Genomic DNA, 20,827 nt, shown 5'->3' with positions numbered 1-20,827 from the left:
TTTACAACAAAAACAATTTTAATCAGGCCTAAATGGAGAGTTGGGTCAGATAAAGATTCGGGTGGTACAAAGTTCATCTTTGGGATGAAGAGATTCTTTGTTAGTAGCAGAAATGTTACTTCAAGCTCTATATCACATCCACTGGCCTGTACCAGCATAAAAAAACCTCCATGAATTAGTTACGCTTTAATTCACCACTAAGAGGCAACCCCCATCACTAAATTATTACCTCAAGAGCGAGGACATCAGGGCGTGGCAGCTGCCTTCCTCTGAGACGATCCTCTATCTTCTGTAAATCCTGCAGTTAAACAGATTTTACATGGTTTGATCTTTGGGCAAATCTCAACCTCACAATTATTCAACTTGCGCTGACATTACCTGAAATGTTTACGTTTTGGTTTACATTCATTTACAATTTCAAAGTCAAAAACTTCTTGTAAATAAACAACATTAAAAACTTGTGAATTTCAAGGTTTTACTTAAAAATGCAAAAATCCTCTTTACTATTATATTTTTTCAAGAGTTGCCCTTATATACTGTAGTAATACTGGATAGTTTATACATAGATCTTTGGTCAAGAATAAATGTATGTAGGCCTATATTATATTGGGGTTTTATCAATGAAAATAATTAAAATTGATGTTTCCTTTTCCAAGTGTGTCCTGGGGGAGCTTAGCTTTAGATAAGAGACAGCTCTGTGAACTTCATATTTCCATATTTTAAGGAAATATCACAATGAACACATGGAACTATAATAAAATCATATTATGGCCTGAGCAACAGCTTTAGACCTGAGAGCAGTCAGACGTTTCATCTCCTCTAGAAAAATGGTTCTTCTCCTTCTTGATTTTGATTGGCCAGTGGGGTAGAAGTGACATAGATTGGTGCTGTACAGAACAAAAAATTGAACTGTTTTCAAATGAGAGTGCTCAGGGAGCAGCAACAAACACAGCAGAGGGTATTTTTCAAACTCAGAGTGCTGAGCACTGAGAACGTTGGACTAAATTTGCTTTGTATTGAAAATAGTGCTGTCAAGCCATTAAAATAATTATTCAAGTTATTTACAGGCTTTGTGATTATTATTGCAATCAATCACATATATTGATAATGAGTAGGACTGCATTACAGGTAGATTTACTGTATAAACCTGCGCATTATGTAATAACCTTAACCATAGGACTTAGTGTGGACTCCAAGGTATGCCCTACCCAACTACCTTGTCCTAATTCTAACCGCTTAGTGACTTATGCCTAAACCTGACCCCCCTTCATGTGTGGGTTCTCTCCGGCTTCCTCCCACCACCAAAAACATGCTCATTAGGTTAACTGGTGACTCTAAATTGCCCGTAGGTGTAAATGTGAGTGTGCCTGGTTGTCTGTCTCTATATGTCAGCCCTGCGATTGACTGGTGACCAGTCCAGGGTGTACCCCGCCTCTTGCCCGATGACAGCTGGGATAGGCTCCAGCCCCCCTACAACCTGGAACAGAGTAAGTGGTATAGAAAACGGCTGGATGGATGCTTTGTTTTAGTTTGGTTTTTATTATTTTTGACTGCTGGTTTGTTAGTTTAGTTTTTTTATTTTGCAAAAATGCTTTGTTTTAGTTTAGTTTTTATTGGTTTTAGTGTTAGTTTTAGGTTTTTTTGGATAGATGTTGGGTCTGAGTGAGCGTCATAATTTTTTAAAAAAGTATTCAAACAGGCTACTCTTCACATATAATTTTATTTATTTAGAGTTGATGTTTGAATACAACTCCAGGCATAAAACTGTCACTGTGTAAAGTCTTATCCAATCAAAACAGGCCATTTTACACTTCCCAGGCTTGGGTGTAGGTGTCAGTCAGTCTGGTTGTGTCAAAGACTTAAACTAAGGATATAATGTCTCTATTTTTTATTTATTTTTGTTAGTTTTGCAAGCGCACTGTACAGTTTTAGTTAGCTTTCGTCTTTTTCGTAAGGCTTAATTTTGATTTAGTGTCAGTTAAATAAAATGATTTTCAAATTTTAGTTTTAGTTATTTAGTTAGATTTAGTTAACTATAACAACCTTGGTCTGCACAGGCTGTCTGCTTCGTTTCTCTTTTGCTTCACTGGTGTTTTGTTTGTCTCTAAAGTTACAGTGTTTTTCCTCACAAACAAGTTTCGATTACAAATGGGCACGCAGGAAGCTTCTTCTTAGAGATGTCACTTATGTAGAGCAATGGTTTTCAAACTTTTTTTGCCCAAGGTACACCAAAAATCAAGCTGATGTCTCAAGGCACGCCATATTAATGTCCTTGCAAAATAGCCTCTTTAGCATGTGTAGCAAGTAGCAACATGTCCCAGTCCTAACTGCATGCAATGTGAGCAAGTGCCAGCTACATCAGTTTGATTACAGAGTTTCCTTTTGTAGCATCCTGACACTCTGCAAGTGATGCACTGCAGCTCCCCAGGTTTATCCCCAGTCACCCTGTTCCTATTTTCTCTCTGTCGCTCCTATTAAGATGGACAAGTAACAAGGGAAGAGGTTGCACAAAGGATGACAAGACATCAGGAGTGTCCCACCAGAGGATATTTTCTAATTTTCTTCCACTTTTCTCACTCCTGAAACTTGTTAGCTTGTTTTACAAAGAGAAGTGTGTTACATGGATATTCTCCATACCCATTTATGAATTTATATGGTCTGACTGGTGCTAACATGGAGACAAAGCTATGTGGCTCACAGCTGTTAGAGGCACCATACCTCCGATTTTCTAAGTAAAAGCATGAGATGTCATATTTTTACATGTAAATTTACATTTGCATATTTAACAGATAACAGATGGACAGTGAGCATACAATGCTATATGATGCAATGCAACGTGTAACACTTGCATGCTGTAAGGACAATGCTTTTATAGTCTCTTTAGTTGTTGCATAGTTGTAGTACTTATGTAAAGTCAGACGAATTTTCAAGGCACATCTAAACTTGTCTCAAGGCACACCAGTGTGCCACGGCACACCATTTGAGAACCACTGATGTAGAGCATCTGACCTTTTTAGGAGATTTAAAAGTGGCTACAGCGGAGTAACGTTAACACAGGGACATCTGCAAATCACAAATTCAGCATTTTTAGACATATAACTGCAGCACCTCTTTGCATAAAGGTGACTGTGCTTGTCTGTGTACTTCCGTATGCACTCTGGACAAGTGCTCACAAACACAGGCAATGGGAGGAGAGATGTCAATTAATCCTGGATGATGTGCATAAAATAAATAATATCAAAAGACCACAGCATTTACAGCTTGTTTCTCATTAGGTTTATAACGCTACGGTGGACAAATGCAGAAAACTTTAATGAATGACATCAGTGACATTGATTTTTTTTTTTAATAATGCGTTATATTTGTGTGAAAACTTAATCAAAATCAAAGTCATTTTGACAACACTAAATGAAAATGAGTGCTGGGTGTGAACACAGGGATTTAGGTTGTCAAACTTTCTGATACTCAGATATGTTTTTATCACTACATGTTTGCACATGATACAGTCTACTGTATTTGAATGATTTAAAATTTCAAAATGTATAGGAACTCTAAAAAACTGCATGAGTTTCATAACACAGGTGCATAAGAGAGATGAATCAATCAAAAATTACAGACAAGCTCCTTCACATTGTCTAAGGGGCACAAAAAAGGCATTGTTGCAGTAATGAAAAACTGTCCATGTTTTTGCGCAGTTTAGATGGTGTATGGGAGTTTGCTTGCACATTTTAGACTAAATTGAGAAACTACAGTTCTGAGTGCCAAGGACTTCTAGTTTAGTTGTTTTGGTTTAAAACAAGCATCAACATCATTTAATTCTTATTGTTTGATTGTCCAGAAAGAGTCAGCAATGTCATGACATGTTCTGATTTCTCAGATAAATAAGGAAAAAGAAGAAAAGTGAAAATCTCAGTATTCAGCAGCTGGACACAAATGTGCTTTATTAATTTGATAACTGACTTAAACATCTTGCGGCTTAATGATTGTTTTTGAACATATATCAGCACATGCTACCTGGAGCAGCTCAGCGTTCCTTTCTAGAGCAGCGTCAGACTCCTCTGCCTGCTTCTTCTTCTGGTTCCTCATCTGCTCTCTGCGACTCTCCATCTGCTCCTGCAGCTCCGCTCTCCTTGTCAGACTGGTATCACATACAGGGGAGGGAAGAAACTGTCAGAAAGACAGAGCTGGCTTTCAGTTCTACTGAACAATGCCTCAGTGTGAACAGTGACACTGACAGCTGCTTGTTTTTCTGAAACAGCACAAACACCATGGCATTGTTTTACTAAAAATTGGTTCTCTTAACATATTAAATGACACTGTGTAAAATGGAAGCAGTTTATAAAACACAAACACTCCAAACTTGATTAAAAAATAAGACAACATTTCAAATTTTGAAACCAGATATTTATTTGGTTTGAAAATTCTATCTGATGACTTTTATTTACATTTTTATTTATCATGAAATGACTATTTTTCTCAGAATTTTGAATTTGTATCTAATGTTTTCTACGTTTTATTGCATGACTATAATCTTCATCTTAAACTTTAATTTCTTTCTTGGAATTCTGCATTCCCAATTTCTACTTTTTCAATCTTAAAATGACTTCTAAATATCATATATCTACCTTTTAACTCATAACTTTGACTTTTTATTTCATAAGATTGACTTTTATCTCATTAAAAATGACTCCATATTTAATCATTTGGATTTATCAGTATATTTCCAACTTTATGTCGTATGTTTGTTTTGTTTTTATTAGGTGCAAAGCGTTCCTACTTATTTAAAAAATTTTTTGCACATTCCCTTCTTTTTACTACTGAAAATAGTCTTCCGTAAATCTCACTATAACTAACAAGGAACCATTCGGCTCGAGGTCACCAGTTAGCACGGTCACTCTTTCTACCACGACACCAATCCTAACTTTTTCGTCAGTAATGGATATATACAGAAATTAATAGGAAAACGAGGAAGAAATGGACTTGTATGAACTCAAGAAACATTGAAGGTGTAGAAAGGTTTACATCTGACTAAATGACAAGTAACTGAACTGAAAAGGTGTCGGTTAAAACGTTTATCGAAGTCTCCAATCCGAGTTAGCAAGCTAACCGCGTAAACATAACACAGTCGTGCTCGCAGAATTATCATCGACGCCTTTATCGATTAAACTTAATTAAATTACTTTACATAAAAGATTTACCACTTACATTTCCTCGTGTCTCTCACACAATTCAATTTCTTTGGTCAAACGCGCAGACATTTCTTTCCAACTATCTGAAGTGGGTATCAAGTTATTTAAGCTAGAAGAGACGGTACAGGGTGGAGTACCGTAAAACTTCAAAATAAAAGCACATTCTGTCCACGGAAAAAATCTCTTCGCGAGTGTAACTGATTTTTTTCATCATTTGTATTCCTGATGTACTGTTCACTTGCCACGATTGCAACTTTTAACATTGAGTAATTGATTAATTATTCTCATTAATTTAGCAACCTTTCAATCTGACTATCGATCTATGTTTGGTTTTATTTTGAAAATGTGCTCGGAAGTTGTAGTTCTTCTGACAGCTTTAGACAGCCTGAGGCGTTCAGTTACCATGGCAATCATAAACGTGGTACCTGCTGCCCCCTGCTGTATAAATTGTAGAAAGCACTTCACAAGTGAGAAAGTGGTCTTACCGTCTTCATGTTATGCGATTTTACATCCCTTTTCTGTAAAACAGCGGGGCCAAACGATTTCACAGTAAACCTTTACTATTAGGAGTCAACATATATGTCATTCATCCTAATACACAATTATCTTTTTGTTATAAAGCTGTGGATGATATTCATTAATACTGGATTCATTACTTAGCTTAAATAATAAGGCAACTCTATTCTGCAGATAAATACACATATAGCCAATCATTTACGCACGTTATATCAGGGTTTTAGTCTCTGGGATGTTAAAACTAGAATAAAACCCATACAGTTCCAGGATCACTTGTTAACACTAGGTCAGTGGTACTGAAAAAGTTTTTTAGTCCAGATTGAAGGTGATTTTGCATCATTTGATGCACTGGACATTTTTGGACTTTATTTTTTGTGCCTTACTTACATGTTTATATTTTTTGAATATATATTTACTTTATTACACTAGCTTGGGGGTTTGCACTGTCACCCCAATGAAGAGTTTCTTGTTAGAAACCTGGTTGGACAGGACTTTTCTGTGTGGAGTCTGCATGGCTCCCCCAAGAATGGATCCTCTGTAGGTACTCAGGTTTTCTACCACAGTCCAAAGACATGCTGGTTGGTCTCAGTGGTGACTCTTAATTGCCCGTAAGTGTGAGCGTGCCTGGTTGCTTGTCTCTATATTCTGGTCCTGGGATGACCAGTCAAGGGCACACCCTGCTTTTCTGTTAGCATGTTCACTGAATCCATCACATTTCTTTTCTGATTGTTCTTTGTTACACACAAAATGTATTTTAATTATGTTAACCTATTGGAAGTAAAGGTGAAATAATGAACGACTAAAACACTCTGTGGTGCACACTGTCAAAACTCTTGGCTGTGATTGTTGGTGGCCTACAGGAGAAAAGAAAATTTCTCTGCTTCAAAGTAGGCTAAAACATCCCCAAAACATGTCATAACACCATCTGAAGAATTTCAAAGATGAGTAACATAGTCACTGACATCCATAAGTCTGGAAAGATTTATAAAGCCATTTCTAGGGCTTTGGGACCCCAGCTAACTGCAGTGAGAGCCATTATTCACAAAGGGAAAAAATTTGACTAGTGGTGAGCCTTCCCAACCTACCAAAATTACTCCAAGACTTCATTGATGACTCATCCAGGTGGCCACAAAAGAACCCAGAACGACATCTAAAGACCTGCTGGCCTCACTTGACTCAGTTAAGGTTAAGAGAGCTTGCCAGTAACTGTGCTGAAGTGCTGGGGGTTAATAATGGAGCAGCAGCACATGGCTAATTTATATAAAGATGGACACAGAGTAGCCGAGGCAGGTAGGCTGGGTTTAAGGCTAGCTGGCATAAAGTTCCAGTGGACCTAGAGGACAATCTACCTGACCAATTCTCAGATGAAGTGAAACTGTTTTCAACACAGAGTTGCGTCATGCAGGACAATATGGATGTTTTTGGATTAGTTGCAACAGGCACAATCCCAGTTACCCAAGGCTAATTTTGCAGCTGGGAACATTCTAGTTGCCAGGAAATAACTGTTAAATATTCCCTATACAGTATGCAGCTGTAAGAAATTTTACACTCAACTTTTTTTTTTAACTTTAGCTTTGCAAAGTTTTTACCTGGTTATTGTAAAATTTTACTGTAGAAAAAACATCAGTTTGTTACAGTGTATCGTTACGTTGTTATCAGCCTTTTATCTCACTAATGTAGTTTTTAGACCAGGGCAGAGCGAGCTCACCTGTCTGCTGTAGCGTAACTAATGGCCAGAAATATATATAATATGTTGATTTAACTGGGCGCCAGACAGACAATTAAGTCTATCATTTAAAATCTCAGGGTGGAGAAAGATATTTAAGGCCTAAAGAAAATAACAATTCCGCTACAAAAGAAATGAAGGCCAAGAATCAGTTATGTCTCTGTTTGTCTTTGCTTTTAACCAAATTTCAGGGCAACAGAACTCAAAAATCCTTTAAGAACACGATTAACAGTACAACACAACACTTTTCAATTAAAGCAGATTTCTCAATGCCTTTCATCAATTCACAACATAAATCAGTTCATTCAGGGAATGACCCCCTTTGTCCCAACAGTTCAATATAATTCAAATGCCCCACAGCACAAACAAAACAATTTCAGTGTTCCCAAAGTTCACCAGACCATAAATCAAACGTCCCCCCCCCAAAAGTTCATGCAAAATTAAATGAAACGTTCCTCAAATGCAAACAGTCCATAAATGAAACGTTCCTTCAGCGCAAACAGTCCACAATTCAAGCGGTTCTCAAGCGCAAACAGTCCATGATTCAAATGTCCCCCCTCCCCCCAAGGTTCAAGCAAAATCAAATAAAATATTCCCCAAGTTCAAACAAAATCAAAACCCAATGTCCACTGGTCAAGGCCTCTTCAGCCAAAACCAAAATGGTGTATGTGTGTGAATGGCAGGGTATATGGGAAAGAAAGGTGAAAGGTAGATGTGGGAGAGAGGGTAATGGGTAACTTGCGGTTAGAAGAGTCTTAACATCCAAGACTGGAGGGTAATCCGGCCACAGAAGATTTCAGTGCCATCACAGACACAGGATCTCACACTGCTCCAGGAGTTCAGATTCCCACTTTTTGAAGGCTCCAAAGTAAAAGCTAATATGTATTTCAACCCCTCTGGACTTTCTTTGAGATTTCTTTTCTGGTTTTTAGCAGATAAATCACTTCTTTTTACTAGTTTTTCTGTATTTGCACTCCTTCTGTTCTTTCACCCTTCCTCCAGAAATCCATTGTCTCCCCTCTTCTCCTCACTCAGCTCACAGGTGTCTACAATTAACACCCTCTCCTCTGCTGCACCACACCCCCTCCCTCTCACTACTCTGCTGTGCAGCAGGAATCACCTGTCTGCCACACTGCAGACACCTCTGTAAACATTGGGGGGGGGTAGCACGACGATGACGCCATCATATCGACATAAAATCATAGACATCAAGACGTGTCTTTCTTTATCTCTCTGTTACTCTCTCCATCTCTCTCTGTGTCTCTCTATATCTCTCTTTCCATCCTCCTCTCTCTCTCCGATCAACAAACAAATAATAATTTATCATCTAAAAGAGAGAATCTTACTGCATATAAGTTAAAGAACAGTGTTCTGATGATTGATTTTTGGGTCTTCAGAATAGCAGAAAATAGATTAATATATTTGGGTTGGACAATAAAACTGAATGCTTTAGTAGCAACAGTTGATAAATCAATACTCATTAGTTGTTACATAAACAAAAGATTTACTCTATCATAAGGAAAACATTTCAGACATCTCCAGTCTAACTCCATGCAGCCACAATTAAGTGTGCACTATAAAACTATGTAAATAAGCCCTAGGGCTCATCTTCAATGCTTAGAATCCCAGAAACAGAATTGTTTTGGAAAGCTTCTTTCGCACGCTACCACTTTGCAGCAGCAGGGTGTGCTGTCTTGCTATGTGCTACTGCCTCAGCTTGTGAAATCTAGTCACCACTAATGACAGGAGATTAAAGTGGTGGTTATCAATGCCATCCTGAGTTTCACTAACATGGTCACTGAGATCGAACACGTCCTCTGACCCGATGTCATACCGCACCATGTGGTTGACAAGGGAAACCGAGCATTGATGAGCAGCTGACATAATGTTTGTGGTTTGTCGAATGCAATGCTCTGCTGAGCGTACCACCTTCACCGCTCCTACAGACGGTATCATCAGGCCTCCGTTGTTCTTCAAGGTCAACAGGTGGCAATGTTCTGAAAAGGATGCTGGAACTGCAGACCTGCCAACCTTGGATAATATTTTGAGTACCGCTTGCGTTGTGCGGCATTTCTCGCAGATTATTGCAACTCCTTTACTTTGCACAAAGTAATTTCCCCATTCACTGTCTGGATTGGTTCACTAACTGGAATGGGTGTATAAATATATATATATATTACCTAGATCCATCATTATGAACACTCACTCACCTATACAGAGTAGAACAAACTGTTTATTTTGCCACATATAACCAGCATGGGTACAAGGCAAGTCTTGTTACCTCTTATAAATCTACACTGTGTTGCAAACTACTATAAAAATATGATTTCAATTAAACAAACATTTGATGTTTAGTTTTTCAGTTGAAGTTTTCAATTGTGCTGCTTCTCCTGTCAGATTCCTTCTGACATCGATCTCAGACAGGTTTGGTCATTACTTTGCCAGATGAGCCAGATGAAAGGGAAACTATTTAAGAAGGTGGTTCCACTTGATCAGGGGCGGTTTTAGTGACTTGGAGGCCCCAGGCAAAGATCAATGTGAGGCCCCCCCTAATATCACTCACCTCAACTTCTTTGATGACCACCACATGAACGTGATTTAACAGAAACAGCACAGTGTGCAGTGCCCCACTAATAACACATTTAACTCCATTCAGTGTAATATCATCTGCATTATAACAAACATCTGTTAGGTTAAGTATTAGTGAATACTTGGTTACATCAAGCTGAACAAACTGCATCCATCTTAGACAGAAAACAAAAAAAAACTAGTGATGCATGGTAAGTATTTTTTTGAACAGATACCGATAACCGATAATTTCCTACTCCTGATGGTCGATAACCGATAATAACCGATAATTTTTTTTCAATTGTGTGATTTCAAAAAAATAAGTTAATGCCATGTATTAATACACATCTGGGGGTAAGAAGGGGTTAATATGTAGTGAGCAAAGATGTTTAATACTAATTCTAACCGACATTATCCCTTTTTCCCTTGGAATAAATTCTTGACAAGTGGTCAAATCTGACATTTCAATTAACTAAACAAGGATTCAGCTGACTCATGTCAAATCAGACATAAAAACAAATGATAACAGGCTGTCATGCTTAACAAATGGAGATTTTTGGGTCTCTTTTTTTTGTTTTTGCTGCATAAGTCAGAAATAGAGCTGATGTTTTACATAAAGATTAAAAATATGCACTGACATAAGTCATATCAGAGAAAGGTTAAGAATGTGAAGTCCACCATGGTCTGTAACTTCTGTTCCTAATGTTGATCAGACTGAATGAAAGCACATCAAATAGAGCAGGCAGGTATATGTCTATGAGAGCAGCGGCGGATCAGAAGACTGTCAGAATGATTTGTCATTATTAGCATTGCCTTTTGGCTCTGACGAACTTTTTACAGGTTCCAGTTTCAATCAGCACTCTGCCTCATCTTAACCTTTGTCTAGGTCCTAATGCCCGCGGCTAACGCTAGCGGCTACTGCTTCATTTTAACATCATTAGGATGATGACTTTAAGTGACTTTAAAGACCAGTCGAAGACTTCTTTTCACTCTTCAGGACCTTTGCAGGGCAAATTCAACCCACACACTCATGTTATCCTCCCAGTAAATACTGAATAACTTCGCCGTGTTGTTAGCTCTTAGCACAGAGGCTGCTTCTCTTCTCTGGTGGTTAATAGTGGGTCGTGTACTGCGGTGCCACCTACTGTTTCAGAATGTGTAGTCTCGTGAAAAAGAAAACAAATGCCTTTATTATCGGTAGATTTTATCTGTTAATACTTTATCATCGGCAAAATTAAAACATGTAAAATATATGCGTTATCGGCCGATAATTATCGTGCATCCCTAAAAAAAAACCAAACCTAAATCTGACATCTCCTCCAGAGATACATGAGATTAAAGACTCTCTATGTACTTAAATGATTTTAATGCACAAACTTGTGGCTTTTCTTCATCATTTTCTAAAGTTCATGTATTCTCCTGTTCTAGGTTTTATGTTTTCAGGTACAATATCTTAATAACTGTATCTGGCCCAAGGTCCCAGACTTAATGAACTTAATGCAGTTAATTTGTATTTCTGCATCAAATAAGTTATATTACATGGGTTTTTTATTATGTTATTAAGCTAAAAATACAACAGGCTCTATTTTCAGTAATTTTTACTGAACTGCAGCAAAACAGGGGTGCCACACTTATTTTGGGTTGGGGGCCGGATGTGCACCAATGAGACGTCCTGTTGGCTGGAGAATTTTTTTAGCAACATCTATACAACCACCGCTGATGTAAAGGCTGCCGTAATGTTTATAAAGAGAAATGTTCCAATATTAGATACAGGTACCATTTAATGAGTGCTGCATGTTTGCACACCAAAGGGTTCATTAGCTACTTTAGAAAGATAATTTACCTGCAGGTAATCTAAACTAATCTAATCTAAATATGCTGCCCTTGTAACATATGACAATTTTTACAGATTTTAACCTTTTTATGACCCACTGATGATGAATTTACAAGACTGTAATATTCATTATAAATACACATTCAATGTGGCTGTTTCTGGATTTAAAACAGCAACCTGTCGTCCACAATGCCTGATCTGACCCTTATTTTACATGGCCTGAGATCATTGCACAGAGTCCAGAGAGGAGACGAGAGAGATAGAGAGAGATGGGGCACGGAGAGACGGAGACAGAGACGAGGATCTTGCAGAGATTCATCGCACTTCAGCACTATTACTGCTTATAGAGATACAAACCCTCACCTGCTGAGTTAAAACTTGACTTTTAAGCACATGTCTGAGCCCCTAGAATAGTCATTCTTCATGTCCACTCTCTGAATCCCCCTGACATCCCTGCATGCATCATGAACGGGGCCATCTCCGTGCGTAATTATGGATGAGCTGCGCCAAAATCAAACATGCCGACCTCACTTGACATAAGACAGTCTGTGTCCAGATTAGGACTTAATGTTCAGTTATTAAGTCATTTTCACTGTTATGAGAAGAATTTCTACCATTTAATGAGAGCTGGAGTTAAATATGGCGCAGTGTTTATAAATGATGTCCTGATTAAACTTAAGTGATCAAGACCACAAGTTCACTTCTTTATGACTTTAAAATAAGATCTTATGTAAATAAAATTAGGTTATATTAGTCTGGCATTACAGATTTGTTTTAATGTAGTATTAAATTAGGCTGGAGATTGAACTAAGTCACTCACCAAAGCGATGCGATGTCTGTGTTTGTGGTTGACGGACAATTACACAGAGAGAGTGTTTGTTATCCTGAGAGCAGCTGTTTTAATCCCACTCAGGGAAAGAACTTTGGTACTACAAGGCAAAATCCTCTGGCTTTGACATTTGTTAAGGCTTGTGCAAGAAACTAGTCAGAGGTGGACAGGACAAAACTAACTGAAAGAGCAGAGGTGATGCTGCAGCTGCACTCTGCTGTGCGTCTTTTTTTATGATGTTCCTCACATCTCTAAATGTTAAACTATGAATAATTTTCTTTGACCTGGGGAGTGGCAAAAACATAAGTGAGTTATATTTGTAGGGAAAAAAACCTAGGCAAATTCTTGAGCCCCCCTCATGGACCAGGCCCCTGGCAATTGCCTACCCTAGCCTAATGGTAAAACCGCCTATGCACATGATTAAGCAAGTCACAGGTTTTATACAATATGGGGGAAAATGAAAAAAACCTTCTGCAGATTAAAAGCATGAGCTAGCATGGTATCTTGCATTTATTAAATCAAAAGCTTCACACATCAAAGCCATGGTGTCATTATAAACACTCTGCCTGTTATATATTTATTTTCCACTAGATGGCCTAGTAGAGCAACTGACACTTCACATTAAGCTTTTTCTTTATTAACTAATTAGATGGAAAGCTTCAATGTTTCAAGAAAACCTCATCTGGCCATCCCTAATTTATTCCTTCCTACATGGATGGCTATGTTTGTGACCATAACACAGACAATTCCAGGCAGATATCGGGTCCAGTAAAGCTGGATTCTGATTCTGATATACACATGAGCACTCACCTGTTGAAGGGTGGGCAAAATGTGTTTTCAAAGACTCTGAAGACTGCAGCTTTAGCTGGCACCCAAGCATAGTGCACATGCTGATATTTGTTGTATGTCCGTCCATTGCCACACAGAGCACTTTGATACCTCGTTCATTTAAGGCTTCTAATGCATGCTCCAGCAAAACCTGTAAAAAGAAGATGCAAGAAAAACAGTTTACAACAATCCATTTGTTCCTGTACTCATACTGGTTATATGTGTGGAAAAATAAACATCTGTTATAACCTTCCGAGTATCTGGTGTCAGTGTATTAGTGATGAAGTAAGCAATGGGGGCTTTCCAGTGGCCTTGCAGTCCAACTACCATGAACACAGGGCCTCGCTTGCTACACTACACTCATCAATGCCGTCCCCAAGATCGACGAAGCCTGACATTGTCTGTGTGTGAGAGTTGTACTGCACTTGCTTCCTGATAGCCATGGCATCCATCACAAGACAAACCTGACCATATTTTGCTGGATTGTCCTGATTTTTTTCCTGGAGCATATCTAAAAGCAAGGTATTTATTCCTGGCTTGCTGTCCACAGAATGCAACCACCTGAGCAATATATTTGTAAAGGATGGAGCTAAGATTAATGGATACTAAGAGAAAAGCACAATACATTTATATTACCTCCACATTGTGTTAAGATATGGAAACAGAACATGTGAACAATAATGCACCTATTGCAAACAATATTTCTGTAGAATATATTAGTATATTTACTAATACTACTCCCTTTGAGCTACAGAGTATGCATGGTGCTCTTTTAGAAGTTCAACTGGAAGATCTGAAATATTAGGAAACACATTCTCAAAAATGTAAAATATGATTTAAATTAATGCATTATGTTGGGGTGAAACATAATAGTTGTGACATCTTTACAGTGTAATTCAAACCACAATTTAAATTGCCACAGGCTATGTGATGTTCACTACTCTATGGCTGAAATAAATTTACCGTATATTTTCACGTAAATGAAGAAACATTACCAGAATAGAGGTCACGCTTTAGCTTCAGATCCTCTGAAATCATGTTCTTCTTTTTTAAATCTTCTAGTAGCAACTTTACAGTTCGCCTCTATCTTCTTTCTTGATCTCAAGCATTTTTCAGCTGTCTCTCTAGGTTAGCAACTCTTTGTCTGAGTCTTAGCCAGCTTTGCCTTAAGCTTATCTGGGAAAATGGCATACCGATGGTCCTAGGAAGTATAACACTTGTTGAGTAAGCACTACACCGTATCTAATTGGGTTTATACACCTAGCTGGTGCATAAACAAAACTGTTCCTATGGAATTTGCTGATTTTAATTTGATGTTTTATGCTCTATAAAGCATTTTGTAACGTCTGTTTTGAAAAGTGCTTCATAAATAAAGGTTCTTATTACTGTTATTACACAACGTAACTCTATGTATATTGTAAGTGCTGTGGATAAGAACTGCTATGTTTACTTACAAAGGTTGATGAGCTCACAGGTTTGGGAATAACAGAACCCGGTCCGGGATCATAAACAGCCTCTCCAGCTTGTTTTGCTGCTCTTGTTGACCTCGCTTTATTTGGCTCCTTCAAAATTAAACAAGAAAATCATATATGAAAATCTAAAATGGGCTGATAATTTTTGATATAAGGACTAAGGGTAATATGTTAGCAACAGATCACCCCAATAAGCATCAGCTATTTCTTAATTATCAAAAAGAGTAGTAATCATATGGCTTGAAAATACACTAACTTGATTTAGATGGTCTTGAAATGCTGAGAAAACGGAAGGAACAAATTCCTTCAGACGCACGATTTGCCCTGTTCTGTCAAAGACCTCTGCCTTGAAATGACAGCTACAGAGAACCGTGGTCTCCTTTGGCTTAAAGTCCCTCGTCCTGACAGCAAGGATCCAAATTTTCCTTAAAACTGGATGTTTTGGAAACCTAGTACAAAAAAGGCATTAGCTACCCATCACCTGAATGATGCAGCTTTGCGTTTAGCAAGTGTTAGCAGCATAAATATGAAAACCTAGGTGTAACTGACTAAGCTCAATCGCTGGCAAGCGAGTATATGTGAGTACAGAAACACTCCAGCCGGTTATTTAATGAACTAAATTGTACAAAATCAAGTCACGTTTACTCTACTCAGGTACCTAGGAAGCAAGCTAGCCTGGTGTAAAAGGCTGGTGAAGTTTGACTACGAGATCACCATGGCAGCACCCTGTCATTTTCGCGACAGTTTGAAGCAAATGTCAACCACCACTAACTCAAAACGGTTTAATGTAACAAACTGACACTTATACCTGTGAAAGGTAATCCCGCGTTGTCGATTTTCAAGAGTTCGCCTGTGCGAACATCCATACGCGGCACACGATGTTGGCATGTTCACTTCTGTCAGCCTACTAAGCCCTGTTGAACTCACACTCTTTGGCCCGCGCCAAGATGGCGGCCACGTAAACGTACCGTCAGCTAGCGAACGCGTCATCTACGTCTTGATATCTATGCGTAAAATAACGTCGCAAACGATCCACGAACCACATGACGTACACTTTTGGGGGAACCCCCTCTCTACGGCGGCAAAAAGATAAAGCCAAAAGCCGCTTAGTGACGTCACAGATCAAAGGACGCTAAACCCTATCGCTGCAAAGGATGTGGAAAATTTAGCCTTAAAATCGAGAAAAGGTGAAATTAGCAAGGGTAGAAACAGTCACTGTGACAATCACAGATCACTTTAATCTGCCACTAATTTTTTTTTTCTAGAAACGTGTGAACTCCAGCAAAAATGTCTGTGTTTTTTATGGTTATTCACGCACTTTTTGGTAAAAAAGTAGGCCGTGAAGAGGAAAAACCTGCATCCAGTCAGCCTAAGCGTCATGTTCAGGAGGTTCGGGAAAACCGAGTTGACAAAAAAACTCACGCAATCAAGAGTGAACTGCTGGAAGCACAACCAGGAAACCAAAGATTAGAAGAGGATGAATTGGCTTTAAATAATAAGTTTAGGGGAATCCTGGTAGAGAAAGACGCTCACATTGAACGCTTAGAAAAACACATTTTAACTTTAACTGGAAAACGTAAGCCTCAGGATGGTTTAACTGAATCTTCAATGGTTACCACAGACAGATGTGAAGCACAAATGAAAAGATTACGAGAGGCTTCAAATGATCAAAATAAGACTGAGGAGAGGCAAAGACAGATGTCAGAGGATCATCTTGAGGAGACCGTTCCTGAAGCCCAGCAGTTGCAGAATCCTGTAGCAGAAGTTGAGGAACCAAGTCTTTTGAGGAAAATTGGCAGAGGTCTACTCGCAGTAGGTGTCAATATTGGTTTTATTGCGAATCTAAGTGCTGCTGTAGGTGTTGCTGTAGGTCCTCCAGCAGGTGCTTTTGCAGGTGCTTTTGCAGGTGCTGTTGCAGCTGTTTTTGTAATTGCAACTGAAAGCAAAGATGCAAACCCAAATGAAAGAGACGTGCACATGACAAGTTTAGAAGTCAACGGGCATCTTGGGGAAAAAACACACACACAGGTTGACACGAGGGAGGAGCAGGAATCAGCTGGAACAGCAGGATTAGCAGAGGAAACTCAGACGGCTGAGGAGAGGGAAAGACTGATGTCAGAAGATCATCTTGAGGAGACGGTTCCTGAAGCCCAGCAGCTGCAGAGACCAGCAGCAGAAGTTGGGGGACCAAGTCTTATGAGGAGAATTGGCAGATGTCTACTCGCAGTAGGCGTCAATATTGGTGCTATTGCTACTGTAAGTGCTGCTGTAGGTGTTTCTGTAGGTCCTTCAGCAGGTGCTTTTGCAGGTGCTGTTGCAGTTGCTTTTGTAGTTGCAACTGACGGCAAAGATACAACCCCAAATAAAAGAGACGTGCACATGACAAGTACAACCCCAAGTACCTCCACTGGCTCTCTAGAAGAGGGAACGTTCGCCTTGGATGAGGAAAATCAGTGCGTGCACGACAAGCTCAACACACAGGTGGACACAAGGGAGGAGCAGGAATCAGCTGGAACAGCAGGATTAGCAGAGGAAACTCAGACGGCTGAGGAGAGGGAAAGACTGATGTCAGAGGATCATCTTAAGGAGACGGTTCCTGAAGCCCAGCAGCTGCAGAGACCTGCAGCAGAAGTGGCGGGACCAAGTCTTCTGAGGAGAATTGGCAGAGGTCTAGTCGAAGTAGGCGTCTATTCAGCTATTGGTTTTGCTGTAAGTGCTGCTGTAGGTTTTGCTGTAAGTGCTAGAGCAGGTGCTTTTGCAGGTCCTGTTGCAACTGGTTTTCTAGCTGAAATTGCAACTCCTGACTTCCTGTGTGATGCATCGCTATGAAAGTAAAAAAATAAAATCTTAAAAAAAAAAAAATCTCCATGTTGTGATCAGCAGGGTCCATTTGTTTATAATCATCCAGAAATTCTTTTTACAACATTAAAGAGAAAATAAATCTGTATTTAGGTTTGTTGTATGATAAGCTTGTGTGTTATGAACTGTCGTGTCAGATTAAACATCTCTAAATTTAGAAAACTAGACCCTTAAAGCTTAATAACTCAAATAATTGCCCAAAAATTCATTTTTTTAACTGAAATGTTTATTTAACCTTCTACCGAAATCCAAAGAAAGAAAAATTTTCATAAAATTTCACATATATTTTTTTAATCACATTCGATACATTAGGCATTTTTTGCAAATGATACCCAACTGGAGGGCGCTTTTAAAATTAATTTATCTGATTGTATTCAAAAAGGTTTAAAGTAATTTATTAGTCATGTTGATCAAATAGAGGTCTTATAAATATATGTATCAAATATGATGAAATAGGCTTTAAAGGGAAAAGCTTCAAAATCATGAAAAAAGAGGCAGAAATACCTGATCCAGAAATGTGGGGGTCAGCTCATTCAACCGACTGGTAGTAGAGGTAGTAGTACTGGTATGAGCTCCATTTCTTTGTCCCAACTTTTCACTGCACTTTACTCTCCAACCATCTTCCTGTAGTGGAGCAGATAATTAGAATAATTGTTCAGATGGTGATACAAGCATGAAATTTGGTACATGTACTCTTCAAGGTCTACTCTTCAAAAATAACGCTGGCCATGAAAAAATCCACATCACACTAAGCCCCACTGTAATGGGTTAAAAAATTGAAGAAAAAAACCCACAATTATTGTCCAAGTCTAGGTTTTTGGACACTAAAATGGCAAGTGAAGGTAATTTTGTCCATGGCAGTTGCATATTAGACTTGAACCAAGATGGCGTCCAAATAGCTGCCGCAAAAGACAAATTTGGCCATTTTTCAGATACTAATAGAGATAGACAAATGATTTTTGTGTCTAATCCTACCTTTTTTTAGGTCAGAGAATCTAATGGACTTGTTCCAATAACCATAAAGGCTACCTGTTTCTGAGTCTTTCCACTATCCTCCTCTATCCAAATAAATGCTCAAAAACAAATCTTTTAAAAAATAAATTTCCTATTTTGTTTGATCCTGCCTTCCAAAGTGATTTATCCAACCAAAGAAAAAATACACAGATCTATGCATATCCTGGCTTAAAACCCATATTTTCAAGGTTAGGTGATTCGAAGGAAAACTTTATAAGAAACTTAAAGTTTTACATTCATTCAAAGATTTTGTCAGCTGCCATGTTACTTCCAAAGGAAGGCCAAAGTTCAGCAGTGGTACACTGTTCATTCCATTGTTCTTCTTATGGATGTCAAAGTAATCAAGAATGTCTCAGTCAAAACCAGCAATGATCTTTGTAGTCTACAATGTGGCATCGATTTAGTGGTTAATGTAACCCTTTCTGAATAGTGTAGGTCCCACCATCATAAATAACCACCAGGGTCCCCAGTGTACGCTGACAATAGTGACTATTAAACCATGGCATTAAAAAAAAGATAAATAAATAAACAAGTAATAAGAAGAGAATGAATTGAATTGAAACATTTTTTACAAGTCACACTAACCCACCAAGGTCATACTGTAAATACTAAAATTTCTCGAAGTGAAAGAAGATCTTATTGACAGCACATAGGAATGGTGCATAGGAAACAACACATATGTACAGTTGAAACCAGAAGTTTACATACACTATATAAAAAGGCACATAAACTTTTTTTTCTCACTGTCTAACATTAAATCATACTAAACTTTTCCTGTTTTTGGTCAATTAGGATTACCAAAATTATTTCTATTTGCTAAATTCTAGAATAATGAGAGAGATCATTTTTTAGACAATTTTTTATTATTTTCTTGAGAGTCAGAAGTTTACATACACTAAGATTACTATGCCTTTAAACAATTTGGGAAAGCCCAGATGATGATGTCATGTCTTTGGAAGCCTCTGATAGGTTTATTGACAACATTTGAGTTAATTAGAGGCACACCTGTGGATGTATTTTAAGGCACACCTGAAACACACTGCTTCTTTGTGTAACATCATGGGAAAAGCAAAAGAAATCAGCCAAGATATCAGGAAGAGAATTGTGGACTTGCACAAGTCTGGTTCATCCTTGGGTGCAATTTCCAGATGCCTGAAGGTGCCACGTTCATCTGTTCAAACAATTACACGCAGGTATAAACACCATGGGAATGTCCAGCCATCATACCGCTCAGGAAGGAGACGGGTTCTGTGTCCCAGAGATGAACGTGCCTTGGTCCAAAAAGTGCATCTCAACCCAAGAACAAAAGCAAAAGACCTTGTGAAGATGCCGGCTGAAGCTGGTAAGAGTGTGTCATTATCAACAGTCAAACGAGTCCTGTACCGACATGGGCTGAAAGGCAACTCTCCCAGGAAGAAGCCATTACTCCAAAAGAAACATAAAAAAGGCAAATTACAGTTTGCAAATGCACACAGGGACAAAGACCTTAATTTTTGGAGCCATGTTCTGTGGTCTGATGAAACTAAAATTGAACTTTTTGGCCATAATGACCATCGTTACATTTGGAGAAAAAAGGGGGAAGCTTGCAAGCCTGAGAACACCATCCCAACTGTGAAACATGGGGGTGGCAGCATCATGTTGTGGGGTTGTTTTGCTGCAGGAGGGACTGGTGCATTTCACAAAATAGATGGCATCATGAGGAAAGAACATTATGTGGAAATACTGAAGCAACATCTCAAGACATCAGCCAGGAAGTTAAAGCTTGGGCGCAAATGGGTTTTCCAAATGGACAATGACCTTAAGCATACTGCCAAACTGGTTACAAAGTGGCTTAAGGATAACAAAGTCAATGTTTTGGAGTGGCCATCACAAAGCCCTGATCTCAATCCCACTGAAAATTTATGGGCAGAGCTGAAAAGGCATGTGCGAGCTAGGCGGCCTACAAACTTGGCTCAGTTACACCAGTTCTGCCAGGAGGAATGGGCCAAAATT

General features: G+C 38.7%; 1 protein-coding gene across 3 annotated transcripts in view; it reads right to left on the bottom strand.

The window, feature by feature from the left end:
- c3h3orf14 (chromosome 3 C3orf14 homolog) overlaps window positions 1–15,885 on the bottom strand; it is a 48,233-nt gene extending 32,348 nt beyond the window's left edge. Inside the window, exons 1-5 of one of the 3 annotated variants that reach the window (XM_041778018.1) lie at window positions 15,771–15,885; window positions 14,945–15,052; window positions 13,473–13,641; window positions 4,015–4,138; window positions 230–298 (exon numbers count right to left, since the gene is read on the bottom strand). In XM_041778018.1, the coding sequence (XP_041633952.1) occupies window positions 230–298; window positions 4,015–4,107 (162 nt within the window). In that variant the 5' untranslated portion in view covers window positions 4,108–4,138; window positions 13,473–13,641; window positions 14,945–15,052; window positions 15,771–15,885. Of the gene's footprint in view, window positions 1–229; window positions 299–4,014; window positions 4,168–5,205; window positions 5,279–13,472; window positions 13,642–14,944; window positions 15,053–15,770 lie in introns of those variants that run through there. The other 2 variants (XM_041778025.1, XM_041778009.1) reach the window with 2 other exon arrangements.
- Window positions 15,886–20,827: the final 4,942 nt, after the last annotated feature.

This window comes from Cheilinus undulatus, linkage group 3 (genome assembly GCF_018320785.1).
Source record: "Cheilinus undulatus linkage group 3, ASM1832078v1, whole genome shotgun sequence".
Classification (NCBI taxonomy): Eukaryota; Metazoa; Chordata; class Actinopteri; order Labriformes; family Labridae; genus Cheilinus; species Cheilinus undulatus.
Note: the sequence above shows the minus strand (reverse complement) of the source record. Positions and strands in the feature narration are given on the sequence as shown.